At 41.6% G+C, this 9,010-nt stretch overlaps 3 protein-coding genes across 3 annotated transcripts in view; 2 read left to right on the forward strand and 1 right to left on the reverse strand.

Annotated features, from left to right (window-relative positions):
• LOC118336541 overlaps nucleotides 1-1,137 on the forward strand; it is a 9,959-nt gene extending 8,822 nt beyond the window's left edge. Inside the window, exon 6 of the mRNA XM_035673210.1 lies at nucleotides 1,096-1,137. Coding sequence (XP_035529103.1) covers nucleotides 1,096-1,137 — 42 coding nt within the window. The remainder of the gene's footprint in view (nucleotides 1-1,095) is intronic.
• LOC118336472 overlaps nucleotides 1-9,010 on the forward strand; it is a 744,338-nt gene that overhangs the window by 76,853 nt on the left and 658,475 nt on the right. The window lies entirely within an intron of this gene.
• LOC118336542 (thrombospondin-3a-like) lies at nucleotides 4,180-8,299 on the reverse strand. The gene is made up of 5 exons (XM_035673211.1): nucleotides 7,963-8,299; nucleotides 7,024-7,230; nucleotides 6,014-6,267; nucleotides 5,799-5,901; nucleotides 4,180-4,358 (listed from the first exon to the last, which is right to left on the reverse strand). The coding sequence occupies exons 1-5, from the start codon at nucleotides 8,051-8,053 to the stop codon at nucleotides 4,180-4,182; spliced, it is 834 nt and encodes a 277-aa protein (XP_035529104.1). The 5' UTR covers nucleotides 8,054-8,299.

Here is a 9,010-nt window from a genome sequence, read left to right on the forward strand (position 1 = left end):
GGTAGAAAACTGAATTTGAATCATTAGAACTGAATCTGAATTGCTCAACTTGAAATAATTGCATTTAAAAAAACTTGAATCTGAATATCATAATTTGAATTCGAAAAACTGATCGCTCTCACTGAACGACCGTGACCGTTCTGCTGAACTTAAAAGTGAAAAAAACGCATGTGGATTGAAATTTAATTTAGAAACTGGAATTTGAATTAAGAGAAGGGCTGAAAGTGAAAGTACATAAAAAAAGTTGAATTTTTAGTGAGGGCTCAACTACAAGTTTCAGTTGCAAGTGAATTCAGATTCATATATATTGATATTCAGTTCAGGTTTATTGGGAATTCAGTTCAAACTAATAAATTCAAATTTCCAAATTATCTATCAGATTCAGTTTTTCACTACAAGTTATTCAATTAAACAATACAAATTCCAAGTTAAACAATTCCAAATTCAGTTCTACTAAAACACAAATCATGCCCATTTACCGAATTTAAATAAATGAAATTAAATAATCTGAAAACAAACCTAACAGTTGGTCCAGAATCTGCTGTTTGCAGTTATTTTAATTAATCCATTATAATGTTACTGTAATTTTAACGTGTGGAGTGTTTGATGATGTTATCAATAACCTGATGTGATCAATAACCTGATGTGATCAATAAACCAGCTGTGTCAATACCAGCTGTGATCAATAACCTGATGTGATCAATAACCAGCTGTGATCAATAACCTGCTGTGATACCATTGACAGTAACTGACCTCTGAATATCCTTCTCATTCACAGTAAGCCAGGACGCAACTCCACGCCTGGGTGAGTTTAACACTGACTGTAATCTAGTTACCAGTAATCTATTACATTAATCTCATTACAGCTAATCTATTCAACAGTCATCAATAATAGTAATTTCTTATTTACAGTAATCACGTAACAGTAGATCTATTTAGCAGTACATCAGTTACAGTAATCTATTTACAGTAATCAGTACCAGATGCTGATCAGTTTCCTCCTGCCACTGATGCGGTCCTGTTGGTGGTCTTCCTGTCAAGTTGATCACCACCAAAGCTCGATTGGGTCAACAATCATAAAATCTTTCAACCCAGATCCTGGAGAACTACGAAGGACATCAGGAGAGCAAGGTTTGAGACAGACTGAGAGACAGACCAAGACAGATCACCAAACGTACCCTCCTAGGCCGAAGGAAGAGAGAGACGAAGAGACCAGCCGGCGTCAGTGAAATTATAATCTGGATTATCTCTGAGGTTCACGTATAGAGGTGGTCAATTCAGGAGTTCCTCAGGGATCAATGTTTTAGGACGCCGGACTGTTCTCCTTAAGATTTTAGAAGTATCAGTGAAGACGGAGAGCGATTATCGACCAGAAAGTAGTCTCTCTCAGTATGACCAGAATAATTCTTAGTTCGTTTATATTTGCAGACGACTCCCAATCACGGTAGATCCTTTTATATTGACCTACAGTGCTTGCGCGCGCGTAAAAGAGTGCATTCCTAGCAGGATCATTCCAGAATAAAGCCAACAAGCCGAACTTAAAACATTTTCAGATGCTAACTGTATTGATTATATTCCGTTCTGTAAATCGCTTAAACAGCCAAATATGGTTGTTCAACCCACGGAATAGAAACTTGACCAGAACTTCGACTGAAGAACTAATGACCTGGCGGACTGAGTGTCGAGTAATATGGAGAGATCGGAGGAAATACGCAGAATTACATAGGCATGTCAGCTGATATAACTGGCCTACAGGAAAAACATAGCCATCTGCAGCTCCGAACAGAGTTTTACAGACAGTTCGGTGCGAGTGATTGAAGGATGATGAGACGTTTCACTCTAACGACTCCGTGCTATGAACTGGGACGAAGAGACGTGACTTCCCCACTCTCTCTCTAGGCTGTCTATTATGTATGAGGAGTTACCCCGCTATTAGGGGAGCGCAAGCTTGATCTTTCAGGTTATAGTAACTACAGCTTTTACTGACGATAAACCAACGAGTAATTAAACTTGCTCTTTCTAGTACTCACAGTATTAAAAACTGTCTTTGAGTAGGTAACTACAGTATTAAGAAACTGATCTGATGAGTAGTAGCAGTGACCCTTTTCTTAAGTATAATGAAGCATTAGAATCAGATAAGTAGAATCTTCTATATAAAAGATAAAAGAGAGCTTATTTTTGAGATTTTTGTTATTTTTGTAGAAGGGAGCGTCTTTACAGCTCCCATAGCGCACGCGCGCTCCTTCAAGACCTTTTAAAAACACCTCACAAATATCAAAGTTATGTGAAAGTGCAAATTTCGAAATGTAAGCTTAGTGTTAATTTGTGCATGAAGCTCCGAGATTCGCTAACAGAAGTCATATCGCGTATCGCCGAACGACGATCATTATCAGAAAATAGAGCCACGGTCTAGAACCGAACTCCTCGAACGAGAGGCGAACTGAATTTAAGTATACCTACGACCATGCATATCAGAACTTCATGTTCAAGAGATAGACCTGCTTGAGAGGCGAAGTCTGATTCAGCGGTCCTAAACAAAAGGGTGTACAGCCGACAGACAGAGAGGACAGGACAGAGAGAGAGAGAGAGACAGGACGTGGTAGAGCAGAGTCGACCCCTATTTCCCCGGCGAAGCTGACCGGTAGAGCGCAGACGAGCGTGACTGAATCACGCATGCTGTAGAGTACAGACTTTCAACGTATCTTTGGAATTTAGACACTAGAGAGTTCAGCGTTCTATACATCAGTCACGATCGGCAGGCTATATTTATAATAGAGAGAGAGACAGACTGAGGGAGACAGAGAGACAGACAGACAGACAGGAAAGATTGAAGCATCAGACTGGAGAGACAGACAGACAGACAGATAACCAATCCCCTCCTACTAAAAATACAGAAAAGATCAATTCCATTTACAATCACTTCAAATCAGTTAACCCCAGAATACCATCACAGAGCCCTAACATTACGAGGGAGCTGAAACCAGAGAAGAGTCCCCTAGCCAGCTGGTCCTGAGGCTGGCTGCAGTAACATGTCCCCAACAGCCTCAAGACAGAAACACCAAACCTCAAGCAGACCAAACCAAATTATCAACCAAGGCAAAAAGAAAAAATATATTGATACTGGGAAAGAAACTACCCAAAACACAAAGTATTTTTTTTATTAAATACATTTTTTTTTTCTTTTAACTTATTAGTATTACTATAAACACAACACACGTGGTTAGCACTTTTTTATCTTATGCCTGCTCTTTTAAATTTTAATATTATTATTTATTTATTCTCTCTCTTGCTAAACACAAACTCTACCTACATCTATCTCTTTGTTTAGTGCTGATCGTTTAATATGAATATTACAGATTTTTGTTTATAATATTTTATTTCTATTATTTATATTCTATCCTTGTCTGTCCTATCTGTCATCTTATCTTTTTCCTATCTCTTCCCTTACACCCACACACGCTTACCGTCTTTATCTTATTTATTTTCATTTTTTGAATTATGATGTAGTTGATGAGGTGTAGACATTATGTTCCTACTTTCTTGTTTTGACACATAGTTGATGTGATAATTTAAAAAATTATAATCGAGGATTTACTCTGTTCAAACTATTATCTAATAGTTCTGCTAGACAAGATTCGAAGTGAGAGAATCAGAAACAGAAAAGAAAGAAGATTTGTGTCTCTAGCTACGAGGAAGGGGAGACAAACATCTTCTATTACCTATGCGCGCAGTTGTCTGAGAGTGTACTTGTGAAGTCATTCTTTCTTTGTAACCTGAACCTACCCTGACTACAACAGGAAACGACTATGAACTCCTGTGAACTCCTCTATCATTGGTGACAGGGAGACCCTGAATGAAGCTTGGTAACTACTGTCCTCTGAGGAAGTTGCAGCGTCATGAATGTGTACAGCAGGCGCCCGGAGGAGGACGACCCAGGGCTGACCCTTTGTTGTAGGACCGACTGATAGACGCTTGCTCTCTAAAGCGCTTCTTCCTTACTGTCTTAGCACATAGGATTCCATGAGAAGTCGATCTCATTGCACGATCGCTCTCCCACCCATACAACCCCAATCTTACGTGTTAGTTCTAATAAAGGGAGTTCGGGTCTTAGAGTCGTCCTGCCTTCTATTTGAAAAGCCGCTCAATGTCTATGGAGGAGTAAGATCTCTGCATTTTTAATTAGTCCCTCTCCACGACATTCTGGAAGGCTTCAGCAGTAAATATACCAAACTGTAGGAATTGACCACCATGAATTTTAGAAACCAACTTCTGGGAACCTCTAATTCTTCGGTGAGGGTGGTTGTGAAAAGCGTCGGGATAACTGCTACACATGAACTGCAGGGAGCGCAGAGACGTCTCTACGAAAAAAAAGAGAAAAATAAAAAAGTTTTATTTTGGTAAACCGACACATATATAATTAAGTATACATTATTGAAAAGTAGAACTATTACAAGACAGTTTTAAATACTTGTATACATATAAAAAGACAGTATAATACTGTAGTACTAGAAATGACAGTTTAATACTCGTAGTACCTAGAAAACTGTTGTACCTATAAAGATTTTACTGTCCCTAATAACCTAAGTAACACTTAGTGGATGGAGGAAGAGTCTCTTCTCAGGTGCTGCACAGCTCGCAAGAGAAGACAAAACGTTTAAACTCCTGTTCAGGGAGCTGCCACGAGCTTTGTAGGCCAGCTTAATCAAGGAACTATTTAACGTGTATCATCATATCAATCAGGTGCCGCCAGGGATTAGTTTCAGTGAAGGTTTGGGAAGTTATTCCGTGGGGGTCTGAAACAACCCATATGCCCATGTAATTATAACAGGAGCGCGAGAACTATAAATCCTAATTACAGCAAATTACACCCTCGAAATGTACTATAAGTACCGACATTGTACATGGCTTAACCAGCAATATCTATCGAATATGGAAACAAATAACTAGCTAGGCAGAGTCTTTTAGGGCAGAGAACTTGGAGTAGGACTATAAAGATCAGTCATCTCATGGTAGTCAGGGCTATCAAAGAGAGAGAAAACTAGAAGAGTATATTTAATGCTCACAAGTATGAACAGAGTGATGAAGAAGTAATCACTGGAATATAAATTAAGGAGAACCAGGGATTACGGGGTACTCTAGAAACATTGATCCCTGAGGAACTCCTCATTGTGACCTCCACGTCTATCTGGAAACCTGCAGAATTAACTCCAGCATTATAATTTACACTGACGCTGCATGAGGACGTTTGGATTCAGCCCTGAATTGGGACACTCCAGCCTGTATACAATCGAATTTAGTACAGCATCAGTCAGTCGAGGTTCAGAGAACCAAGCTGTGCGAGACCATCGAGAGGAATACATTTTCCAACAACACATGACACATTAACATACTGACAGTGAGACACCTTTAAGAACATCAGGCATGAACGCCGTAATGAATGGAGCTACAAAATAAAATCTTTGGTAGTGGGTAAAAACCATCGATAAAGCTTTTGAGGACGCTGCAATGAACCCAACAGCAGGAGGTGACTGTTGGTTGATCCCGAGAAAAAGACAGAGGAGGAGGACCTGACACAAAAATCAGCCCATAATTCAATAGCTTTCTTACATGTTGAGGCTGTTTATATCAGTCAGAATCTGTGTTTATAATAGCTCCCATATATGACATGAACACTACATTAGTCCTGACCCCAATCCCAGAACCATAACCTGACCCCCACCACGTCAGACCACGTCAGACCACATCAGACTCCTGTCATCAGTGGCTGAGGTTCCAGTGAAATGTTGATGTGAGCTGACCTGAGTTGTAGGCTGATGAGTCTCCCTGGAACGGACAGTCCGTCAGAGCTCCAGCTTTAGCAACGCTGCCACCTAGAGCCAGTCTGAGGGACTCCACTGCACCCTGACGGAGAGAGGACACAGAGATCTGATCACACCTGTACACAGGTGATAATGTGAACAAACTACATCCTGGTGGATTCTGGGATCAGATAAGTGTGTAACTGCTGACTGACCTGCAGTCGGGCGTAGGCCTTCTGTCCGTGTCTGATCTCCACCATGTCGGCCTCTCTGGGCAGCGGGACCAGCGGCGGCAGGCCCTGGCTGGAGTCGGCCAGTCGGCAGTCCACGTAAAGCTCCATGTGCAGGTGCTCGCGCTGGAGACCGCCCAGCCTCAGGATGATGGAGTGGGTGCGGCCGTCGGCCAGGTTGGCGTTCTGCAGGTTGACCGTGTGGATCTTCCCGTCGGCTCGGACGTAACGGACCAAGACTGAAAGTGCAAAAAGGAAATCAGTTTCAGTTTCCAGCTGACTGAAAGCAAACCGCTCCTAAATCCCAGTGCGGGTTCAGGACCGGATCACATCACGTCATCAGCATAAACAGAATATCCAGTATTGACAGAGTGAGAGTACAGCGGATGAAGAGAGAGAGGACGTTCCTGACTTTAACAACCCGGTTCCTCTCTGAGGCCGATTTAAATAATCAGAACAAAAGTAACGCAGCGATTCTCCACCGACGCAGTGACACTGAAAACCCGTGTAGGCAGGAGTCAGAGAATCAATACAGAATCAAACTGATAAGCAGAATCAATAATGGTATTGGCATCAGTAAAATCTTAGTATCCCAAACTGTCACCTGCACCTTGATAGTTTGCAGCTCTAATGGAACCCAGAATGGATTATGGTATTTGGATCAATAAAATCAGTCTCCATCCCTGAAGAGTGAAGAGTTATATATTATATATATATATAATATATTTATTATGTTCTTATTCTCTATTTTAGTGCCATATCAGTATAAAGTGATGAATGTGAGGATAGCAGGAGGAATAAAGAACTAATCAATAAAGTGATCAGACAACCTAAACACTGGTCAGACAGCTGGAGGTTAGAGGTCAAACTGAAAGTGGCTCAGATTATAGTCAACAACAGGACCAGCAGAGACCAGCAGACTGGGTGGAAACGAGAGGAAGAACGTTCCACTGTCCACTGAACTTTTAAATAAAGTTTGAAGTTAAATGTACAACCTTTATTGATCTTCCCCATGACGGCGAGCTCCAGGTACTTCCTGTTGTCCTGTTTGCTGTAGAGACCCAGCAGGACTCCGCCCAACTTCGGCGGCAGCCGCAACGTTGACACCGCGTAGACGTCACTGAGCGCGCTCAGACCTCCCGACAGTTTCTCCACCGCCGCCACGCTCTGCTTCGAGTCCTGCAGACTCAACACGTCAATCACTGAGGAGGAACAGGACGAGAGGGGGGAATGAGATACTGATAACTGTTACCACGGTTACAGGGGACGTTGTTGGTTCTGGTCGATAACTGGCTGTTGCTACGGTTACAGGTGACACTGTTCAATAACTGACATATTGTTGTATTTGAAAGTTAATTGATATGTAATAAGTCAAACTGTATTATTGATCAGGTGTACAGCTGTTACTGCAGAATACAGAAACACCACAGAGGAAGAATAACAAGACAGCTGATAATCACTTCCTGTTGCTGATCGTCTCACAGTAACCATGGCAACCAACCTGTCCAATCATAATAAAGATAATAAACAGCTCCAGTAATAATGATTTAATAACAGTTTATTCAACAAATAACAAATAATCAAAGACACCTGAATGCACCACTCTGAGTAATCTGAGTACTAATCTGAGTAATCTGAGTACTAATCTGAGTAATCTGAGTACTATCTGAGTAATCTGAGTAATCTGAGTACTAATCTGAGTACATCTGAGTAATCTAAATCTGAGTAATCTGAGTACTGAGTATTTCCCACTGTGTGGATGAAGTACCGTTTGTTCCATTAATGACGTTAAATTGGATTCAGAGTTTCACCACAATCGGAGACATCATCTCTGGTTTCAGGATCAATATTCAGGGATCGATATTCAGATTAGACTCATTAAGAATAATTGCGGTTAATTCAACTCTGGATCAGGTATCAGGTCAGTCCGTTACCTTGAACGTCCGGTCCGTCCGGGGACTCCCACCGTGAGTCCAACCCAGCTTGATTGACAGCAGACACCGGGACCACCACAGTCCAACCCATGTCTAAAACGGGACCCGGACCCAAGCAACGGACCCGGAGACGAAACTCCAAAAGAGAAGAAAGAGTCGCGGAGAAGCAGGTCTGAACCCGGGTACCGGAGCAGCAGCAGGGACTGGGACCGGATCCGGAGCTGAGACCGTCTGGGTCCGGAGGAGAACCGGGAGATCTGATCCGAGCAGGGCGGCAAGGAACCGACGGACCGACCGGAGCTCACCTGACGGTCGGTTCAACGAGCGCATGCTGGAAACTGCTGCCCGGCGCGCGCTCAGCTCCTCCAACGGCCTCGCGCGCACGAGGTGATTAGCATAAAGCGCGGCGAAGACTCATACCGAGGTTGATCATGATCGATCACTCCAGTGCAATCATCAGAAGCAACTTATTACAGTTATTTTATTGATGACGTAAGTTAATGAAGTCAATAAATGACGTCCATATTCGGACGTTTAGATTGATAGATAGATAGATAGGATAGTAGATAGATGTAGAAATACTTTATTTATCCTCGAAGGGAAAATGTAGTGTTCTAAACTATAAATAATAAATAAATATATATTAATAAATATATACAAATACAATAAATATGCATATATATATATATATAATATATATATAAATATGTGTGTAATTATAGCATTATAATATATAACTATACTTTAATAAAGTCAGAATGATTTTTAAAAAAGTGTTAATATATTACTTTTATTTCTCACTGACGTTGGTAAATTAATATGATGTCATAGTTTATTTCAAACTCATTAAAGAGGCCCAGTCTGTTGTTGGCTCTAAGCTTGTCCCCTGGAGGAGAGATGCCCCCCCACACACACACACACAAACACTGGACAAACTAAAGAGCAGCTTCAGCAACAGACTATCAACCCGCTGCTGTGAGGCGATACAGGAGATCCTTCCTCCTCACTGTGATAAGACGTGTCTAATAATAACTGACTCTGAGTCAGC

This window comes from Morone saxatilis, unplaced genomic scaffold, assembly GCF_004916995.1.
Source record: "Morone saxatilis isolate NCDOM2014 unplaced genomic scaffold, NCSU_SB_2.0 Contig24, whole genome shotgun sequence".
NCBI classification, from domain to species: Eukaryota; Metazoa; Chordata; class Actinopteri; family Moronidae; genus Morone; species Morone saxatilis.

Bases quoted from the DNA above. Each gene is read 5' to 3' on its own strand.
- LOC118336542 (XM_035673211.1), bottom strand. From the start codon at position 8,053: ATGGGTTGGACTGTGGTGGTCCCGGTGTCTGCTGTCAATCAAGCTGGG. The intron at 7,231-7,962 runs GTAACGGACTGA...GTTCCTCCTCAG, and splicing joins GGACGGACCGGACGTTCAAG to TGATTGACGTGTTGAGTCTG. The intron at 5,902-6,013 runs GTCAGTCAGCAG...TCTCTCCGTCAG, and splicing joins AGGCCTACGCCCGACTGCAG to GGTGCAGTGGAGTCCCTCAG.